The sequence below is a fragment of the Ranitomeya imitator genome, chromosome 2 (genome assembly GCF_032444005.1).
Source record: "Ranitomeya imitator isolate aRanImi1 chromosome 2, aRanImi1.pri, whole genome shotgun sequence".
Classification (NCBI taxonomy): Eukaryota; Metazoa; Chordata; class Amphibia; order Anura; family Dendrobatidae; genus Ranitomeya; species Ranitomeya imitator.
Window position 1 is genome coordinate 765,497,038 of NC_091283.1, and position 22,772 is coordinate 765,519,809.

Genomic DNA, 22,772 nt, shown 5'->3' on the forward strand with positions numbered 1-22,772 from the left:
AAGTATGTACCTTACTTCAGGTGCTGGGATTCCAACCACAATGCAGTCCAATTGTACTCTACTTCCTTCAGTAACTTCCCTACTTTTTAATTTCTGGATAAAATTAGGAGGCTGTCCAATAGTCTCTTCTAAATAAAACGAGGAAGCGGCATTCGTCTCAACTTCTAAAACCTCTTCCCGTTCAATTTCTGGTACTACTGCTTCCAAATTCTCTGGTTCTTCACAGACAGAAGCATCTATTTCTGTCTGTACTGGCGGACAGAGCGGCCGCTCTCGACTTTCTGACTGAGTGGTGTAATTGGAGATGTCTTCTTCAAGAGTTCCACTTTTTAAATCACGTTTGCTTCTTCGACTTTTTAACGTCTTAGGCCTGATCCGCTTGGAACTGTTGGCTTTGAATAATGAAGATAGCTCTTCTATGAAATCTGCTGCTTTATTTAGAAATTCTTTCTTAGACTCCGTCTCGCTTCCATAAGGATTTATTCTCTGTTGCTTTTTCGTATCCTTAGCGTCATCTGCTGAGTTTCTTGTACCTTTTAGGACATGTTCTTGATGAAAGTCTGAGTCTTGTTGTTGGTCAGGGACTGCTGGGTTGTTTGGAGTGCTTAGAGATGATCTTACAGAAGATTTGGCTTGTTTCCTCAGTTCTCGGGGAGGGCATTTAAGAACAGACTGCGCCTCTTTTTGTTGTCCATCCTGGTCAATTGATTGCCGTGCCAAATGTACACTTTGGTCTAATTCTTCCTGGCTCAGAAAGGCAGAAAGATCAGAAAAGTCATCTGTTCCTCCTAATTCATCAACTTTGGCAGAGGAGAGGCTATGATGATTTGAGTGGGTGGAGGAGATAGTAGAGCTTTGTTCACTGTTTTCGTGATGCGTAACAGATTCTGCTAAGTAGCTCTCTCTGAGAAGCTGGGAAATAGACGTACGATCTTCTATATTATCGTCTTGCATGCTGTTGATAAAAAGAACAAGGACCAGCCATGTGAATAGAATGGTGGCTCATTCTTCACTTATCGTCATGACATATTAATCTCAATGCTTTCTGATTTTGCAATATGGTACCCAAAATTAAATTTAAGACACTGTTGTGGCACATTTAGACATTTATTTTACTCAAGATTTTAAATGGGTTGTCCACAACTATGACAACCCCTTGGTGATCTGAATGTTTTCCCCCGTTAAAATATAAACATTTATACTCCTGTGCTGGCGCCATTCCAGTGGTGTCGGCACTTGTGAGGTTATTATGACATGTGAGCCCTGTGCCCAACCAGAGCTGGCATCACTGTCTCCTCCTTCAGGCATATAAGTATCCTCTGGATGAATATGTAATCAAGAGGAGGTGATAGCTGCTCACTTCCTCTTGATTACTTATACATGGCACGGGAGGTAAGTAAAAATGTTTTTATTTTAACATGGGCAAACATTAAGATCACAAAGGGGTTGTCCTAGTAGTGGACAACTCCTTTAAATCTAGAAATCAAGTGAGATTCATATTCCAAATGGTAATAACACCAACAACTACAGATTACCATTCAATTTGCTATAGCGTGTCATTTTTCATATCACCGAGCTCTTAAGGCCCCCCATACACATTAGATGGCTGATCTTTTAGGTGGCAGTGATTTTGGTCATCTCTCCCACACGCTTGTATGTTCTCGAGGAAAAAGCCGGTGGCTGCTCCTCTCTGGCAGTACAAAGTATTCGGCAGTATTAGGCTACTTTCACACTTCCATCGTTACTGGCTCATCGCAATGCGTCGGGCCGACGGACGTTGTGAAATAAATGCAAGATGTGGGCAGCGGATGCAGTTTTTCAACGCATCCGCTGCCCATTCTGCAGTCTGGGGAGGAGGGTGCGGAGTTTCGGCCGCGCATGCGCGGTCGAAGATGGCGGACACGTCGCACACAAAGACGTTACATTGAACGTTTTTTGTGCATCGCGTCCGCCAAAACACGACGAATCCGTCGCACGACGGATGCGACGTGTGCCCATCCGTCGCGATCTATCGCTAATACAAGTGTATGGGCAAAAAACGCATCCTGCAAACACATTTGCAGGATCCGTTTTTTGCCCATAACGACGGATTGCAACGGAGGACAAAAGACGGAAGGGTGAAAGTAGCTTTAGACATGCCTGATGCACATCTCCACCCCAACGATCAATTGGCCAGTGTCCCCATACACAATGGTCTACTGTGTATGGGGGTCTTAAGTCCATAGCTTCACATCTGTCTCAATCTCATTCATTAAATTATTAATGCTGTTCCTGAGTCTTGGTGACATATCCTAACCAAATCGTACGTATGAAGGGAATTATAAAAGAGCCCACTAATGAAATACTGTATTGATATCCTAAAAATGTGTTAACTTTAGCGTTTGCTGTGATAAAGAAAGAAAAGAGAATATGAGGAATTAGAATGAACCCACATTATCTTATAAGCATCTATGCACAATGCACCACTGTGCAAGAAATCAGTAGATACTCTATGAGGCCTCCTTCACGCGTCCTGGTGACTCCTGTACTGGAAAAACCAGTACTGGTGAGATCCTCGGCCTGTGTCCATGTGACATCCATGATCCGTGTGCTGTCAGTGTGACATGTATGTGTAACACCTGCACTGGGAACTGTTAGGGCAACTACTGGTATACTGGGATTTACAGACACTAAGAAGAGCTTTGCAGCTGCTGTTATACCAGGACCTACAGACATTAGCAGATTTTCCTCTGAGCTGCAGTGGACTACAATTCCCAGGGATCCTTGTTTGAGTCAGATGACACAGCTTGGATTGGAGGAGGAGGGACTTGGAGGCAGGAGCTGAGGAGAAAGTGAAACTAAGAATTCACAGGAAGAAAAGAGCGTGGTATCTTGTTGGGAGAGACGGAGCACGGGGGACTTGCCTGGCCCCATGCTGCAGGGTTGCTGTCCTCCCGGATATACTCGTGTTGCTGGAGAGAGTGCGACTTTGTGTTACCCTCTGGAGCAAGTTGCATCAAAAACTTGGAGATTTCTGCCTGCACTCCCACCGTATAAAGGACTGAATCCGGCCGCCCCCAGCTGGTGTCCAGAGAACCATCCGACCGTTAGAGACGTGCCGTGAGTGACTTTCTGAGACTTGTGGTCCTACCAGCGTTATTTACAGTGAGTACATTACAGCTCAGACTATTGCCAGTTATATTCGTCTAAGTGCACCAACTGTTTTAATTTGCGCGCCTGCATCCGCGGCAACTGGGCCCCAACGTTTGGACTGAGTTAAACTAGAAGAAACAAACAAAAAACCCTACTACGTTATACTTGCAGGGTTGAAGTAGAATTAGAGTGAGATGTGTATATGACCTTGACAGAGCACAGTTATTTGTATTTCATGTTATTCTTTTAAATCCATCTAATTTATGCTGCATAGCAATAAACCTGTTAAACTGTTTTACTCCTGATCCCTGTGAGTGTGTACTGAGAGTGGCAGGGGTTTCCCAAATCAGCCCCTGGCAGAAGATAATAGCCCTTCTGCAGTCCCAGAGAGAGAACTCCAATCAAGATTCGGGTGGAGGCACTGCGCCCTGGAGAGGTGAGACCCCCATAACACCCAGTGTACTGTGGTAGCCCTAAAGGGGTGTTACAGTGGAGGCACTGCTGAGATCTAGAACTAACACAGGAGTATTTACTATGGAGACTTTAACAGAACAAGAAGTGTATTTATGGTGTGAAGAGATGGATGTTCCCGCCAAACAAACTTTGCAGTGAGTGGTGAGCTCTGTGATGCGTCTGATGAAGAGATACTGGAAATAGTTAACCGACTCACTGAACTTGCCCACCCTAAAGTGGTTGATCGCCGGAAGGAAAAGGGGGGACAATTACCCACAGCCCTGATTTCAACCGGGCAGATCTTGAGGAAAGAATACTTCCCCTCTATGGTAGTTGTGTCTTCAGAGTATGGTCGACAATGGCAGATCACTTGGCCTACTGAGTCCGAAGTTGAGACCCGGCAACAGGAATCAACCACTCAGCCTAGAAAGACTAGTATATCTCCACCTTCTACTCCACCTAGATTCCGTCCTGAAGAGACAGCGGCCCCTGCTGATGTGCTTATGACAGCTATGGAAAAGTTAGTCAGTCAGTTTGCCAAGATGCAGCCAGAAGGGAACTACCGTCTAAGAATTTTCTCGGGTGCCCTCCCCACCCCTACTGGAGAAGAAGGATATGATACTTGGAGGGATGTCACTTTACAGTGCCTAGAAGAGTGGCAGTGCACTGATGCTGTAAAGAGGCAGAGAATAGTAGAGAGCTTGAAGGGTACTGCTATGGAGGTGGTGCAGGCTGCTTGGCGGAGCAAGCCTCTGGCAACTTATCAAGATTATATGAGTGCTTTAGAAGATGCTTTTGGATCACCTGAAGATGCTACTGATCTACTCTTTAAACTCCGTACCACCTACCAACAGCCAGATGAGCAGATGTCCGACTATTTATACCGACTAGATAAGCTGGTTCATAGAATAGTAGCTAAAGGTGGCATCAGCCCTCAAGAAGTTGATCAGTGTCGCCTGGAACAAGTACTCAGAGGAGCTCTCACTCATGATCCAATTGCCCAGCGGATGAGGTCTTGTGATAGAGAGAAGATTCCTGGATCTTTTCATGAGTTGCTTAAGGAAGTTCGGAAGGAGGAGGTTATTTTGGCCGCAAGAGAGAAGGCATCCCCTCGGGTGACTACTGTTGCCTTGAAGCCAGAAGCCGAATGCCGACACATAGAACTGTTGAAAGTCATCGAGAAACAGGGGGAGCAGATTACACAACTGTTAAGTGCTCAGGCCAAGACAATACAGCGACTTCAAAGTGTTGCGGAGGTAGCCGAGCAGAAAACACTGGTTTCAGGAAGAGAGAAAGAAGATCTCGGTAGAGTGGAGAGTAGGAAACCAGAAGGGTGCTTCGTCTGTGGGAGTCCAGGCCACATAGCTCGTCAGTGTCCAAAGAGGTGGAGCTCAAAGAACTCTTCACAGCTTCCCCATCACCCTCAGAGGCAGTCAGGAAACGGGAAAGGGGGCCAGTAGAACCCCATACTGAGCCCCCATCAGCAACTAGGACCTACTCTACCGCCCCATCTAATAGTGCATCATCGAAAACCCTGCCTGAAGGTTTAGTGGGACCATCCCCACATGTCCCCGCATATATCAATGGTCAACCTTGCACAGTATTACTGGATAGCGGGTCTCAAGTATCTATCATCTTTGACGGATGGTATAAGAGATATTTATCCAAAGTGCCTCTGAAACCGTTGTCTGGACTCGTGGTGTAGCACAGCTACCCCTACAGAGGATACGTGTCCGTGACGCTACGATTCTCAGAGACTGTTGGAGTGGATAAAGAGATACCCATCATAGTGTTAATCTGCCCAGAGGCCGAGGCAGATGAGAGACAAACACCTGTCATAGTGGGAACAAATGCCAACATCTTCCGTACGTTAGCTCAGTGGTGTCGGGAAGTTGGGGGAGAAAATTACTCGCAGACCCTATCCATCCACCCAGTCTGCCTGGAGGCCTATGTGAGAACGGAGGAGGAGAAGAGGGAACTACGGCCTGAAAGCTTTGACCCTTGTTTTGAAGGAAGCGAGCTAAAAGGAGAAGAGAGGGGGTTGGTCATTGATGGCCTGATGATGCGAGGTGCAGTTTTTTCTCTAGGTGAATGGGACATGGGCCTCGCTCATGGAGTGGAGCATCGCATTCGGTTGAAGGATCAAAAGCCTTTTCGAGAGAGGTCCCGAAGATTGGCTCCAGCAGATATCGAAGATGTCAGGCAGCATCTACGCGGTATGTTAGACACAGGAGTCATCATAGAATCTAGTAGCCCTTATGCTTCCCCCATTGTGATAGCTCGAAAGAAAAATGGAGCTATTCGGATGTGTGTGGATTATCGAACCTTGAATAAGCGTACGATCCCCGACCAGTACACTGTGCCCAGAATCGATGAAGCTTTGGATTGCTTGCAAGGGAGCCAATGGTTTTCTGTGTTAGATCTCCGGAGTGGCTACTATCAGATACCCATGTCAAAAGAAGATCAAGAGAAGACTGCTTTTATCTGCCCCATTGGGTTCTTCGAGTTTCAGAGACTGCCTCAAGGACTGACAGGTGCTCCGGCCACTTTTCAGAGATGTATGGACAAAGTAGTGGGGGACATGCACTTACGTGAGGTCCTGGTTTATCTCGATGATCTAATTGTTTTTGGGAAGACTCTGGAAGAACACAACCAGCGGTTGTTCAAGGTGCTGGATCGGTTGAAGGAGGCTGGGTTGAAGTTGTCCCTTGATAAGTGCCGGATTTGCCAGACGACTGTGAAATATGTGGGGCACATAGTCAGCAGAGAAGGAATTTCCACCGACCCCGCCAAAGTGGAGGCTGTTGTAAACTGGCCAAAACCCACCAAACTGAAGGAGCTTAGGTCCTTTTTAGGATTTTGCGGATACTACCGAAGATTTGTACCCCAGTACTCTCGGATTGCGAAGCCATTAACTGCCCTTACTCAGGGGTATCCCCCTTCCAGGAGGACAGCCCATTCCTCAAGGTCAGGAAAGAAGGTCTACTTCAAAGTTAATGAACTTTTTGGGGATAGATGGACACCGGCATGCGATGAGGCATTCGAGAAATTGAAGTCATGCTTGACCCAAACCCCAGTGTTGGCCTATGCAGACCCCAGCAAACCATATGTGTTACATGTAGATGCTTCTCTTGACGGGCTAGGAGGGATTCTTTATCAAGACCATGAAGGCTGTCTGCATCCCGTCTACTACACTAGTCGAGGATTGACTCCCAGTGAACGCAACTACCCAGCCCACAAACTGGAGTTTCTGGCCTTGAAATGGGCTGTAGTGGACACGCTGCATGGCTACCTCTATGGGGTACCCTTTGTGGTTCATACCGACAACAATCCATTAACCTACGTGAGAACCACGGCAAAACTGGATGCCACGGGGTACCGGTGGCTTGCCGCACTCTCTTTGTACGATTTCAGCTTAAAATATCGACCGGGGATTAGTAACATCGATGCAGACACACTCTCTCGCCTGCCTAGAGAACCCTTAAATGAAGAAGAAAGAGGATGGATAGAGGTCCCTGCCCCTGAGGTGAAGACTCTGTGCCATAGACATCAAACTAATGCTCTCCCTATGCAGGGTTGTGCTGAATTCCTAGGAGTATCCAGTGAAGCGCTCCCGTTGTTGTACTGCCAAGTGACAAATGTAACCCCAGACTTTCTCCCTCAACTGACTCGTAATCAAGTCCAAAAGGCGCAGCAGGAGGATCGATCAGTGGGGGTGGTCCGATGGTGGGTTAAGAGGGGCTGGAGGCCCGAAAAGAATGCATTACGAACAGAGGAATCTGTCCTGCTGACGCGGCAGCTAGAGTCTCTGGTAGTAAGAAATGGACTACTATACCGGGAGGCAAAGCGCCAGAAGGAAGGAGTCCACCGACAGCTGGTGTTACCCACCCGATTCCGGAGGATGGTCATGAAGTCCCTGCATGATGACCATGGACATCTTGGCATCGAAAAGACCACGAGTCTTGTGGCTGACCGATTTTACTGGCCTCGGATGGAAGCGGATATTGAAGACTACTGCAAATCATGCTCCCGATGTGTGTTGAGAAAAACCTTGCCTTTGAGAACAGCCCCCCTTGTGAACATTACCAGTGATGGCCCACTTGAGCTAGTGTGCATTGATTTCCTCTCCATCGAGCCTGATGAAAGCAATGTCAGTAATGTGTTAGTGGTCACTGACCATTTCACCCGATATGCCCAAGCCTACCCCACCAAAGATCAAAGGGCAACTACTGTAGCAAAAACACTATGGGAAAAGTTCTTCGTGCATTATGGGCTGCCTGCCCGCATCCATACCGATCAAGGAAGAGATTTCGAAAGTAGACTAATCAAGGAGCTATGCTCTATCTGTGGGATCAAGAAATCCAGAACCACCCCGTATCACCCCCAAGGGGACCCTCAACCTGAGAGGTTCAACCGTACCCTTCTGAACATGTTAGGCACTTTGGATCCCAGGAAGAAGGGACAATGGAGCAGGCTTGTGAGTCAGTTGGTTCATGCCTACAATTGCACCACAAATGAGTCAACGGGATACTCGCCCTATTTTCTCATGTTTGGAAGAAAAGCTCGGCTACCAGTGGATATTAGTTTTGGGACATCCTTTGAAAATTCTAATGGGAAGACCTATTTAAAATATGTGTCCCAGCTAAAAGAAGATTTGGAAAAAGCGTACAGATTGGCAGAGCAGGCCTCTGGTCGGTCAGGGAAGCGCAATAAGACTCGCTACGACTGTAGAGTTCGGGAACAAGTTTTACTGCCTGGAGATAGAGTTCTTATCCAACTTCTAGGTCTTCCTGGGAAGCATAAGCTTGCTGATCGGTGGTGTACTGACCCTTATGTGGTGATGGAGAAGCTGCCTGGTGTCCCGGCCTACAGAGTGAAGCCCGAGAAAGGGAGTGGAGCTGTCAAAACCTATCATCGACACCATTTGTTGCCTGTGGGAAAAAACATCCTGTTACCGCCATTGCCAACCCAAGGAGGTCATACAAACCTTCCATGCAATAGGAGAAGTCGTAGGTGTCAACAACCACCCCAGCCTGGAGTTGCTTCAGGAGGAAGTGACAGCGAGTCTGGGGATGAATGGGGATCTGAAGGTCAATGGAGCTACAGGTGGACTGAGGACCCATGCCCCATAGGGGGGGGCCCTGAAAACCAGACTTCTGACGTGAAAACACAAAAAAAGGACATTCGTCAGGAGGCGAGTGCGCTCTGCCCACCATTGGGGGAGAGTTCAGAAGAGGGACATTTATTAAATGAAGAGATCCACCTGGAGGAGCCCGTTCTTGACCGACAAGAGTCGGGAGCTGAGGAGGCGGCCCCCTCAGTACACACTCGTCCCAAACGGGACACTAGGCCACCCATGATCCTGACCTATGATAGAATGGGACATACCACTGAGGTCCCCCGGCTGATACACTTTAATTCAAAATCTGTTTGGCCTTATTTCCCAGTATCTCCTATGTGTCCAGGAGGTGGTTTGCGTGCATGCAAATTTGGTGTTAGTCAGGATGCTTTAACCCCCATTCATGTTTCAGGTGGTGAGTCCTCATGTCGTGATGGGACACTTTCAATGACTCACCAGGGGGAGAGTGTAACACCTGCACTGGGAACTGTTAGGGCAGCTACTGGTATACTGGGATTTACAGACACTAAGAAGAGCTTTGCAGCTGCTGTTATACCAGGACCTACAGACATTAGCAGATTTTCCTCTGAGCTGCAGTGGACTACAATTCCCAGGGATCCTTGTTTGAGTCAGATGACACAGCTTGGATTGGAGGAGGAGGGACTTGGAGGCAGGAGCTGGGGAGAAAGTGAAACTAAGAATTCACAGGAAGAAAAGAGCGTGGTATCTTGTTGGGAGAGACGGAGCACGGGGGACTTGCCTGGCCCCATGCTGCAGGGTTGCTGTCCTCCCGGATATACTCATGTTGCTGGAGAAAATGCGACTTTGTGTTACCCTCTGGAGCAAGTTGCATCAAAAACTTGGAGATTTCTGCCTGCACTCCCACCGTATAAAGGACTGAATCCGGCCGCCCCCAGCTGGTGTCCAGAGAACCATCCGACCGTTAGAGACGTGCCGTGAGTGACTTTCTGAGACTTGTGGTCCTACCAGCGTTATTTACAGTGAGTACATTACAGCTCAGACTATTGCCAGTTATATTCGTCTAAGTGCACCAACTGTTTTAATTTGCGCGCCTGCATCCGCGGCAACTGGGCCCCAACGTTTGGACTGAGTTAAACTAGAAGAAACAAACAAAAAACCCTACTACGTTATACTTGCAGGGTTGAAGTAGAATTAGAGTGAGATGTGTATATGACCTTGACAGAGCACAGTTATTTGTATTTCATGTTATTCTTTTAAATCCATCTAATTTATGCTGCATAGCAATAAACCTGTTAAACTGTTTTACTCCTGATCCCTGTGAGTGTGTACTGAGAGTGGCAGGGGTTTCCCGAATCAGCCCCTGGCAGAAGATAATAGCCCTTCTGCAGTCCCAGAGAGAGAACTCCAATCAAGATTCGGGTGGAGGCACTGCGCCCTGGAGAAGTGAGACCCCCCATAACACCCAGTGTACCGTGGTAGCCCTAAAGGGGTGTTACATATGGAATGAAAAGCAGCCTAGAAATTAAAGATGTTCAAAGATAGAGATAGCTAGTGATGAGGAAGATAGATAGATGGCTTATTTTTCTGTACTTGTATTTATTTTTTTAAATAAATAAATTCATTTTTTAATACATAAAACTCTTTAATTTCTAGGTTGCATTTCATTCCATTCATGTCACACTTGACAGCATGTACAGCACATGGACACACGGATGTCACATTCGTACACATGGATGGCACACGGACCACGGATCTCACCAGTACTGTTTTCCCAGTACAGAAATCACCAGTACATATGAAGGGGCCTAAGACAGTATAATACGGACGCGGTTCAATCATACAAAGACAAAACACGTTATAAAAAAAATAAGTTTGCATAGGTACGTTCGATAGATTGGCTAATGTATAGCAAAGAAAAATGTAATATTCCTTGCTCCAGTTGCAACTTGAAGACAGGATCGGGCCAACTGTGCAAATTCCCTTTCTCTGATATATGAAGGCATCTGCCAGACGTTTAGGGTTGAGCTGTAAGCATGAACTTGAGATGGTATAAAGATGAAAGGGAGTTAGGTAGGTGATTATTTTGGCAGCTTGAGCGCAGTTACAATTAGCATGTAAATGGTTTTGGTTTTTTTTAACTAATGACAAGATGGAAACTGATTTGTCAGATCTACAGTACATACTGAATATTCCCCTTATTTGTTGTAAGAATCATAAGAAGTCAGAAGGATTTTTTTCTTCCAAAGTTACTTTTTTTCATAAGTCTGTATAATATGTAAAAATAATAGAGATGAGCCTTGAAGGGAGTTGATGAAGTTGCTGATGAATAGATCCATTTCAGGACTTGAGACCATTTTTCATTGGAATATAAAATATTCAGGTCCCTTTCCCATATAAGTATATTTATGTTTTTTGAAATGTTTATGTCGTCATTGAACCATTGATAGATTGATCTAGTACTCCATATTTTTTTATTATTATTATCTAGAAGACTTGAGATTATTCTGGGGAAAGTTAGGGGGAATTTTGGTTTTGTATTTATGTATTCCTCTATTTTTAAATATTTGTATAGATGTGAATCAGGAACGTTGAAGGGTTAAAGGTTTGTAGCTGTTCCGAATTAGGGTCTTGAAGGAATTAAGGATTTTTATGAGCAAGACATAAAACCATATTCCAAGCCCAAGGAAATACAAGACTAATGGTTGCTGGTAGCTTACATTTGGGCCTCATTCAGACGCGATCTCCATGTTTTTAACAGATAGCACTCATACCTGGAATAGTCTATAGCGACATTCACATATCTGGCATTTTTTAGGGACCATTTGGTCCACGGAGAATCAAGGGGACATGTTAAACTTTGATCAGAGCCTTCGGATCATGATTGGCAGTGCAAGTCTATAGGTTTGTTAAAAAAGCAAACCGCACTCGGATGACATCCAAGTGCATTCTGATTTTCACAGACTGCCACATAGGAGAAGGTGGAGAAACTTTTTTTTTTCTGCACGTACAAGAAAAAATGTTGACACTTGGACCACACTCTGATCACTGTCTGATCAACGTAATCAGTCTGTTTTTCTTGTACGTGGAGAAAACGGACTTCTGAATGAGCCCTTGGTCTTCGACCTTACTGTTCAAAAAATAATAATATGCACTGAAGTCAAGACAATGGATGCTATCTGATATATAATAGGACAAAGATTATAAATACATAACGATCAAAGTGAACCATGAGCTGCTTGAGGTCATATTCCCATACATGTTCTGTTTGCAGCTGTCTGTAAGTGGATCCTTTCTGAAACAATGTTTGAAAAGGGATTTCCTTTACTAGGATATTGATGACCTATCTATAGGATAGTTTCCTAATTTTACAGTTGAAAACAGTCAGAAGCCCATTGTGTTCAACGTATAACATATCGGTAGGGGTCTAACACCCAGCAATCCCACCGATGAGCTCTTACCAGATCTAACAGTGGCCATACGTAAAGGTTATGTAGGCACTATGGATCCGTACACTCAGTGTTGGACTGGGGTGGCAATGGTCCACCAGTAACATTGACTTGGGGGGCCCACCAGAGGATTCTCCAGCTATACGGGTCAGTCTGAGCATGCGTACACTGTGTAGTGGCTGCTGCCTGGTACTGCAGATCAGTTTGATACTTTCTAATATTACATTTCTTATGCCGAATACTCATTATGCCATTCTGGCTTTAGAAGTGTCATCTTAGGCTCATTACATGAGTAACCTCAATTCATCCTTGGCCAAATGTGTGGACCCATATCAACATGTACATCCGATCTGCCTTTATTCAAATCAATTGATATGGAAGGACTTTTGCTTTGGGAGAAGACAATGTTGCCACTTTTTTCACTATGTGCTTGCACTGATTTGTATACAGGGATTACTGTCTTCTTGGAGAGACATAATAGCAGCAGTGGAGCTCAAATTAACCTCTTTTTCTTCCACTTTTAAAAAATACAGCATGTCCTAAAAACAGCCCACCACAAAAAGTGTTATATAATTTGCCTTCAGATAGTCGGCAGCAACATTTCCACGAGCAGTCCTCAGCATGGTGTGGGCCCAACACAGACTATCATATTTGGTGGAAAAAAAATCAAGTGTTATTTCTTCCACCAAAAAACACATACATATAATGGTGGCCCTGCTGGGTTGGGCAACATTCCAGCAGGGGATTATTCTGCTTAATACAATGCTCAGAGGAAGAGAATGGTGCTGATCCTTTCACTGCCATCATCTGTACTTCAAATGCAGCTAAAGGCAGGCAACTAAACTGGGGCAAAGCAGGGGTTTGGAAGCTACTTGCAAACATTTTTTTTGCAAGTGTAGGGGGGAGGCTGGGATTATATTCACAGAACAAAAAAATTGGGTCTGAGAGTATATACTAAATTGGGAGTCACTGAAACAAAATTGCTCTAGTTTTTGATACACTAAAATACAACTTTTAGTATTTAAATTAATTAAAAAAGTGATTTGCGCACATACCACCACCAAAGTGCCTGTCCCTATGGTATCCTATAGTTACCCTACCTATCAGCGGAGGTTAGCACCCTAGATCCTGCGCAATGGTGCCCCCGCTTGTCGACGACTCACCCTGCTAGCCCTATTGGCCCTAGTTGTGGAGCAGGGAAGAAAGAAGAAAAAGTGGCACAAAAAGGAAAAAAAGATGTATATCAAATATAATGAGTATGTCTATTGCACTTAAATAATGGAGTCCAATCATTTGTCCACTAGGAGTATGTAGACATGTCAGTGATATACTTGCCACTATTCTAAAACTGCATAGCCGCGGGAGTTGACGCCTTAAGATATAGCGAGAGGTGCGCCTCCGCTCAATGGCGGCTGTCCCTTCTATCCCTTATTGAATGAGGATATCACTTAGCATAGTGAGAGGGAAAGGGTGATGAAATAAGGTGCTGTTGTAATCTATCATGACACCTTAGTATGCTGAGATACAGAGTGCACTGACATATCTACATACTCCTAGTGGACAAATGATTGGACTCCATTATTCAAGTGCAATAGGCATACTTAACATCTTTGAAATACATCCTTTTTTGTGCTAGCTTTTCTTTTTTCTCCCCTGCTCCACAAATAGGGCCAATAGAGCTAGCAGGGTGAGCCTTTGACGAGCAGGGGCGCCATTGCGCAGGATCTATGGTGCCAGCCTCCACTGATAGGTAGGGAGGCTGGGATGATGGAGGCGTTGTGGCAACAATGGGGTAGTTAGGATGTTGTGTGAAGTTTTATATATTTATGTTATTTGTGTGATAAAAGTAATGTTATACTTTATACCTATGGCCGGTGTTGTGTGTTTAGCTCTCCTACAGGCTATGCCTAAAGCCGTCCCAGGGAATGTGGGAGGTCTGTCCACTAGGGGAACCATAGAGCATACAGTAGATAGGGATACAGTTTGCACTACACTAGGGATTAGATAGTTTGTTTCTGGCTATTGCAGATTCAGTCTTCCCAGCCTGGTGCAGGGCTACAATTTTGTTTCTGGTGTCCTTTGACAGCTCTTTGGTCTTCACCATAGTGGAGTTTGGAGTCAGACTGTTTGAGGGTGTGCACAGGTGTCTTTTTATACTGATAACAAGTTTAAACAGGTGCCATTACTACAGGTAATGAGTGGAGGAAAGAGGAGACTCTTAAAGAAGAAGTTACAGGTCTGTGAGAGCCAGAAATCTTGATTGTTTGTTTCTGACCAAATACTTATTTTCCACCATAATATGCAAAAAAATGATAAAAATACAGACAATGTGATTTTCTGGATTTTTTTTTCTCAGTTTGTCTCCCATAGTTTCCCAAGTCCCATAGTCTCCCAAGCCCATAGTTTGGAAGGGGTTGTATGAGGTTTTACGGAAAATGTTTTCTGGGCTACAGTCAGTCAGAGACAGTCTAGTCAGAGTTCAGGACTCAGTCAAGGTCAAGTACAAGTTCTGGGTGGAGTGGAGAGCAAGACTTAACATAGCAGAGTTATAAGGTTCTAGTGTAGCTCAGCTGCAGCAGAAGAGAACGGTCTGGTCAGTATTAGTTTCCTAGAAGAATGAGGGCAAAGCGTCGGTCACATCTGGATGCTGCTGGGACAGTCTTGGACCTAAGGTGCAGAAGAGGTACAGAGAGTCATGGCTCTTTGTCTCCCAGATGAAGAAGATGTCACAGAGTGAGGTGAAGATGGTGGGTCTCAGGACAGGTCGGGGACAAGGATAAGGACAAGGACTGATGGATCACAAAACCAAGAGAACATCACTAAACTTTGTTTTAACCTGTATGTTGCAGCAATGTGTAAAGGAATTGCACAGTAAAGTCAGACCTACTTACTAATGCGGACCCACAGTCTTCTGTCTTGTTTATAGCCGAAACCGATCCAATGGGCGGGGAGGTAAGGAGAGCTCCTCTGTTTAGAAAAGGGGTCGTGGGGCAATCAGAACTTAGTTCCAGCCCACAGCAGACACAGCCACATGTGCCCTAATCCCACTTCACAAGAATGAAGACAAAACCTTGAATACAGTGATTTGCCAGTTTCATAACATTCCATGCTAGTGCTACCCAAATTAGTTACTCTTTAAAGGGGTTATGCAGGACTATTTTTTACTATGGGCCTAAACACCAACAGGCAGGTAGTTGCTACTTACCTGTCTGTTGTGCCTGGCGCCAATCTCTGCCAACATAGAGCTGTCACAGACCGCTGCTGCCAGCAATTGAGCAGCTTCTGCTAATGCCACATAGACAGAGCAATGGCTTCTCTTTCGTTCTGCTCTACTGATGTGGCGTGACTGCTGATGTCATGCAGATCGACAGCCAGCTCCCTACTGCCTAGCTTTGAAGAGCCGGCTGTCAATTGGCATGAAACTGACAGTCAAACCCCGTCGACAGAGCTGCCTGAAAGAGGAAGAGCTGTGCTGACATTGAACAGCTGAATGGCTGGTAGAGGCGGTGACTGCTCTGTGCCAGCGCCAGGGAACACATGCAGCTACCTGCCTGTTAGTTTTTAGGCACATAGTAAAAAGAAATAGTCCTATATAACCCCTTTAATTATTAAAACATATTTTTATATGTACAGCTATTTGGTAGTTGCTTTGTATGATTTTTACTTCTTAAAAAGGGCTGAGACCCCTATTTTTTTACCTTGCATTTAGTCTCTTTGGTTAGTACATGATACTTGCTACCATTTAAGAGATGTTTTTCTGTGTGCATAATTAGATTATTGGCCCCATTATAAGTATACTAGATGGTGGCCCGATTCTAACGCATCGGGTATTCTAGAATATGCATGTCCACGTAGTATATTGCCCAGTCACGTAGTATATTGCCCAGTCACGTAGTATATTGCCCAGCCACATAGTATATTGTCCAGTCACGTAGTATATTGCCCAGCCACGTAGTATATTGTCCAGCCACGTAGTATATTGCCCAGAGACGTAGTATATTGCCCAGTTACATAGTATATTGGCCATTTATGTAGTATATTGCCCAGCCACATAGTATACAGCACAGTGCCACGTAGTATATTGCCCAGCCACGTAGTATACAGCACAGAGCCACATAGTATATTGTAGAGCGAGGTAGTATATTGTCCAGCCACGTAGTATATTGCACAGCGACGTAGTATATTGCCCAGCCTTGTAGTATACAGCACAGATCCACGTAGTATATTGCCCAGTGATGTAGTATATTACCGAGCCACGTATGTCACAGGTTAAAAAAAAATAAATAAACATACTCACCTAACGATCCGAGGGCCCTTTGTAGTTCTAACATACTCACCATTCTGGTCGCTGCTCCTCAGCGTCCTGTCTCTCCGCTTCCTGGGATCCAACGGCGCTGTGCAGATGGGCGCGCGGCTGCCGCCATCTTGCGTTCCCATGATGCTTTGCGAAATTACCCATATGACTTGGCGATCTCGCGAGACCGCTAGGTCTTCTGGGTAATTTCGCAAAGCATCGCTGGGAAAGGAAGATGGCGGCAGGCACGAGCGGCTCAGCGGACAACGGAGGGTGAGTATAGCAGGTTTTTTGTTTTTTTACTATTGTTAACATTACTTTCTTTTACTATTGATGCCACATAGGCAGCATCAATAGTAAAAGGTTGGGGACACACAGGGTTAATAGCGGCGGTAACGGAATGCGTTACCCATGCCGCGTTACCCATGCCGCGGGAGGGTAGTATGAAGTGAGCGCCGGGGACACTGACTGCGGGGAGCGGAGCGCCGGGGACACTGACTGCGAGGAGTGGAGCGCCGGGGACACTGACTGCGGGGAGCGGAGCGCCGTGGACACTGACTGCGGGAAGCGGAGCGCCGGGGACACTGACTGCGGGGAGCGGAGCGCCGGGGACACTGACTGCGGGGAGCAGAGCGGCCATTTTCTTCCGGACTGTGCCCATCGCTGATTGGTCGTGGCAGTTTTGCGGCGACCAATCAGCGACTTGGATTTCCATGATAGACAGAGGCCACGACCAATGAATATCCATGACAGAAGGACAGACAGACGGAAGTACCCCTTAGACAATTATGTATATAGATTATACAACAGATGCGGCGGAGGTATGAACTAAAGCCAAAAGAACTGCAATTGTGACTGGAGCGCCCCCGTGTAGGGCAGTGGGGTACTCGGTACCGGGTCATTCGGTTCTCAGGGGGATATCACGGTGGCTGATCCGGTCCGTGGCCCTCTGGAGGTCCATTAATAAAAGGGGAAAGGTCTTTAAAGGGGAAATGTTTGTGACGCCACCTGTAGAATTCGGTCAGGGTGACCAACGCTGCTTAGGGGTCCACTGGGGTGATGTTATGGCAGCTAGATGGTATACCTTCCCACAGGTGAAAAATGTCCCCAGGCCTTCCCAGTGTGTAGATGGTGGATGGTGTGAGGCGCAGTGAAGAACGAGGACACAAGGTTGCAGTCTCTTTACCTTTTTACTGAAGGCTTCAGCATCCACAGTCCAGAGCACAGATCACAGGGCAGGCAGGGTCCGGCCGGTTTGGAGGCTAATGCAGAGTCCCCTTATCCAGGTGGAAATCAGTAGCCTTCCTCTAGCGCCTTGTTGTAGCTTACTGCTGAGCCTCTCATAAGGTCCTCACAACTATTGTTGGTATTCTAGATGTTGTGTCTCTCTCAGTCCACCAGATGTATAGGACAACCCATATGACTGGTGGCTTGAGGCTGTTTACAGGGACTTTAGCACGCCCCGGCCTCTGAGAGTTGCCACCGTGCCTCCTGGGTGTGGGGCGGATCAGTAACTTGCAATTAGCTGTCCTGCCAGTCTCTGAAGTAAAGCGTAGAGATCCTTACTCCTCGGTATTCTGGCTACCAGGATTCTGCGCCTCAGAAGGAAGCAGCCTGCTCCTGGCTGTTCTCCCTCAGACATCCTCTCCTTTGTTCTGCTTTCCTTCACGCTTGCTGCAGTATGTTCTGCTTTCTATCCGTCTGTTCCCAGGAGCTGTAGCACTTCAGGCCACAGGACTCCTCTGTTTCCTCTCCCTCTGTCTTCCTGACAGGAACTGAACTCTTTCCCTCCAGATCAGGATGTTCTTATAGAGGAGTTCACCTTAAACAGGTTTAGAGCTCCCCCTTCTGGTCTGGAGTGTGAACATGTTGCATGCATTGTGTTACCTGACAAAGAGTTCTCCTTCATTGAAGGAGGTGCCAAACTATTTACAAGAAAAGTCTTTGGGTAAGCATTGTCCATTACCACAATGTCCATTTTTAAACATGTAACAAAGATAAGCAAGCAATTAAAACATGTAACAGCAATTGTTAACACTTTTAATCTCTGTACCTAGCTGGAATTTGGCCTTTGGTACTACGTGTAGACCTGCGTGGTTCCTGATCTACTGTGTCTGTTGTAGAGTGCCCACTAGTGCATGTACTATGTGTAGGTATACTAGGTAGTCGTCTGCGTGGTCTCAGATTCACCACGGGTCTTAACAGTTTCACCGATAGCAGAGGGTGGATTGTCTGGTTCCACTGCTGGGGTGACAATTGCTGCTTGAACCTGTTGGTGCGGAGCCTCTTCAGGTTCTGGATGGTTCTGAGTCACATTTTGTTCTGGTGATTCCAGCTGAGGAAACGTCAAGACAGGTATCACGATGGCCTGGTGTACTTGAGTCCAAGACTGGGGAAAATCTCCAAGAACAGTGTGTATCATCTTCTCTTCCATAAGTGGTGATGTTCCTGGATCGGTTTCTCTGTTCCTCAATTTATCAGGGCATTTCTTGAGATGGTCTCTGGATACTGCCGTCGAAGTTTCTCCTCCATCTTTGCTGATAAGACAGACTTTAGTATTGTCAAAGTTGGACGGTAAGATGGTATATGCTTCTACTTTCCACTGATCATCAAGTTTGTTCATTCTCATTTTACGCTTTAACACTTGTTCACCTGGTGACAAGGGAATTGCAGGAGCACGTTGGTTGTAGTCTCTCTCTTGTTTTTGTCTGGCCTGAGATAGACTTCTTTCTACACACTCTTATACTTGGCGGTACCTTTGTTGTCTTTCTGTATCCCAATCTGCATCTGGTGAGGTATTTTCTGGGGTTAGGACTCCCATGTCTAGATCAACAGGTAGTTTGCTGGATCTTCCTCTCATCAGGTATGCTGGAGTACAGTTGGTGGAATTCATTGGAATGTGGTTGTACAAATCTACCAAGTCTGGCAACTTTTATGGCCATAAGTTCCTTTCCTGTATAGGTAAGGTTTTCAGTAGGTGAATCACTACTTGGTTCATCTTCTCACACATTCCATTGGTCTGTGAGTGATATGGAGTTGTTCCGATCTTTTTACATCCGTACAGGTTGCAGAACTCTTGAAACACTTCCGCTTCAAAGGTTGGACCTTGATCAGTAAGGACCTCCTCTGGGTATCCGTGTGGCCTACAGAAGTGCTGTTGGAAGGCCTTGGCTACTGTTCTTGCCGTCAGATCCTTGACAGGTACAACTACCAGGAATCTGGAGTAGTGATCCACGATGGTCAGAGCGTAGACATAGCCTGACCTGCTTGGTGTTAGCTTCACGTGGTCTAAAGCCACCAGTTCAAGTGGCTGTTTGGTGACTATGGGCTGTAGGGATGCCCTCTGGTTGTCAAAGTCCTTCCTGCGCAGGCTACATGGGCCACACTCTCGGCACTTTTCGATGGCTTTTCTCATGAAAACCCAGTAGAACCTTCCACGAAGTAGATTCTCCAACTTCCTCCATCCGAAATGTCCTCCTCCATCGTGGTACGCTTCCAGAACCATTGGCGCATCTTGCCTTGGGACCACTATCTGCCAAACCAACTCATGAGTGCGTGGGTTGATGTTTCTCCGGCACAGTTTACCGTCGTAGATAAATATTTTGCCCTTCTCTTTCCACAGTTGTTGCGTCTCTTGTGGATCATCCAGACCAGGGCGTGCACCTGCCTGCATCAGGAGTTCTTTCACCCAACGGACCGTGGGATCACTGTCCTGGGTCTCTGCTCATCCATGGTGGGGCAGGGGATTCAGCGTGGCTTCTGGCTTGTTTCGGTGCCGGTTCCTCACATGATGAGAATACTGAGTTGCCTTGGGGCGATGGAAAGCTGGCAATTCTATTTCTTCTAGTGTTTCTAAATCTTCTCCCATCTCTGGCAAGTTGGGCATTCTGGACAGTGCATCAGCATTCACATTCTTGTGCCCTGCGCGGTACTTGATGGTGAAATCATAATTGGACAACCGGGCCATCCACCGTTGCTCCAGGGCACCAAGTTTCGCTGTGTCCAAGTGTGTCAGTGGATTATTATCCGTGAAGACGGTGAATCTTGCTGAGGCTAGGTAGTGCTTGAATCTCTCCGTCACTGCCCAGACAATGGCGAGGAACTCCAGCTTAAAGGAATTGTAGTTTTCAGGGTTCCTTTCAGTGGAACAAAGTTTCCTGCTGGCGTAGGCGATTACCTTTTCTTTGCCTTTCTGGACCTGGGACAATAACAGATGTACTTGCTATTTACACACTAGGTGCTTTTTCGGCTTTTTTATGTACATTTTCAGCTGTGTTTTACAGTACCAGAAAAGTCTATTAGATTTCAGAAATTTCATGCACACAGCTTGTTTTCTTGTCCTCAGTATATTGTGCTTTACTTGTTTTTTGCACAATAGAGCATGTCACTTCTTCCAGTATTTTTTCTGCACTTTTCAACCTGTGAAAGTAATGGGTGGTAAAAAAAAAATGCTGAAAAAACGCTGCAAAAAACGCAAGTATCAGGCTTTTCAGCATTTTTTGTGCCAAAAACTGATGAAGTAGAAACAGATTTTTTTTTAAACTAAACTTTGTCAGCATGCACAAGATACAAATGTAGCATGACAGAAATGCAGCAAAAACACAGCAAAAAATGCAAGAAAAACCAAGCAAAAGCTGTTTTTTTCTGCAGATTCTTTGCTGCCAAGAGAACAAGTTTTGCTGCAAAAAAAAATCCTGAAAACATATAGTTTGAACATAGCCTTAGACAACAATCTGTACTTCTTCCACCAAAAGTTATCACACTGTTCAATACAATGTGCACAGCCCCAGAGACTCGCAGGTGCCTAATGTAGCTGCACAGCTCCTCTGTCACACAGCTCCTGGCATTTAATTTGTTTGTTACTATTCTTGTTGGATGATCAGTTAGCAAGAATTCTGGACTAAGTTGCCAATTAGATGGAGGGTTGTAGCATGTGCACATACATAGCTATGTACATGCCCTATAATATAGCACACTGCTTATAATAATGAATATACAGTTTATCAATCCAAAACTAATTTAACCCCTTAGCGACCGCCGATACGCCTTTTAACGGCGGCCGCTAAGGGTACTTAAACCACAGCGCCGTTAATTAACGGCGCTGTGGAAAAAGTGAATAGCGCCCCCCAGAGGCCGATTTTCTCCGGGGTCTCGGCTGCCGGGGGTAGCCGAGACCCCAGAGAACATGATTCGGGGTTTTTTTTAACCCACCCCGCATTTGCGATCGCCGGTAATTAACCGTTTACCGGCGATCGCAAAAAAAAAAAAAAGCGATCTCTTTTTAATTTCTCTGTCCTCCGATGTGATCGCACATCGGAGGACAGAGAAAAGGAGTCCCAGGTGGCCCCCCAATACTCACCTATCTCCCCCGATGCTCCTCGTGTCTCCCGGTGGGCGCCGCCATCTTCAAAATGGCGGGCGCATGCGCAGTGCGCCCGCCGGCCGGCACCGGGAGAATCTTTGGGGTCTCGGCTGCCGGGGGTAGCCGAGACCCCAAAGAGCATGATCGGGGTCGGTTTTACCGACCCCTGTTTTGCGATCGCCGGTAATTAACTGTTTACCGGCGACCGCAAAAAAAAAAAAAAAAGTAAAGTGTAATTCTCTGTCCTCTGATGTGATCGCACATCAGAGGACAGAGAAATAGGGGGATTCGGGGACCCTACAATACTCACCTGTGTCCCTGGATCCTCTTGCTGCTCCTCCTGGCCGCCGGCAGAAGAAAATGGCGGGCGCATGCGCAGTGCGCCCGCCATCTGTCTCCATCTGCCGGCCGGCAGGAGAACAGCAGTTGGGGCTAAAATTAGGGTTATGGTTAGGGGTAGGGTTAGGGGTAGGGTTAGGGTTAGGTTAGGGGTAGGGGTAGGGTTAGGGGTAGGGTTAGGGGTATGGTATAGGGGTAGGGTTAGGGTAGGGGTAGGGGTAGGGTTAGGGGTAGGGTTAGGGCTAGGGCTAGGGTTAGGGCTAGGGTTGGGGCTAAATTTAGGGTTAGGGTTGGGGCTAAATTTAGGGTTAGGGTTGGGGCTAAATTTAGGGTTAGGCTTCTTTCACACTTACGTCGGTACGGGGCCGTCGCAATGCGTCGGCCCGACATACCGACGCACGTTGTGAAAATTGAGCACAACGTGGGCAGCAGCTGTAGTTTTTCAACGCATCCGCTGCCCAATCTATGTCCTGGGGAGGAGGGGGCGGAGTTACGGCCACGCATGCGCGGTCAGAAATGGCGGATGCGACGTACAAAAAAAGTTTAATTGAATGTTTTTTTGTGCCGACGGTCCGCCAAAACACAACTGATCCAGTGCACGACGGACGCGACGTGTGGCCATCCGTCACGATCCGTCGGCAATAC

The 22,772-nt window shown here is 46.3% G+C and overlaps 1 protein-coding gene across 2 annotated transcripts in view; it reads right to left on the minus strand.

Annotated features, from left to right (window-relative positions):
• Window positions 1–22,772, minus strand: part of MYPN (myopalladin) — a 288,939-nt gene that overhangs the window by 110,324 nt on the left and 155,843 nt on the right. For both annotated transcript variants that reach the window (XM_069753441.1, XM_069753440.1), the window contains one exon: window positions 11–955. In XM_069753441.1, the coding sequence (XP_069609542.1) occupies window positions 11–954 (944 nt within the window). In that variant the 5' untranslated portion in view covers window position 955. The remainder of the gene's footprint in view (window positions 1–10; window positions 956–22,772) is intronic.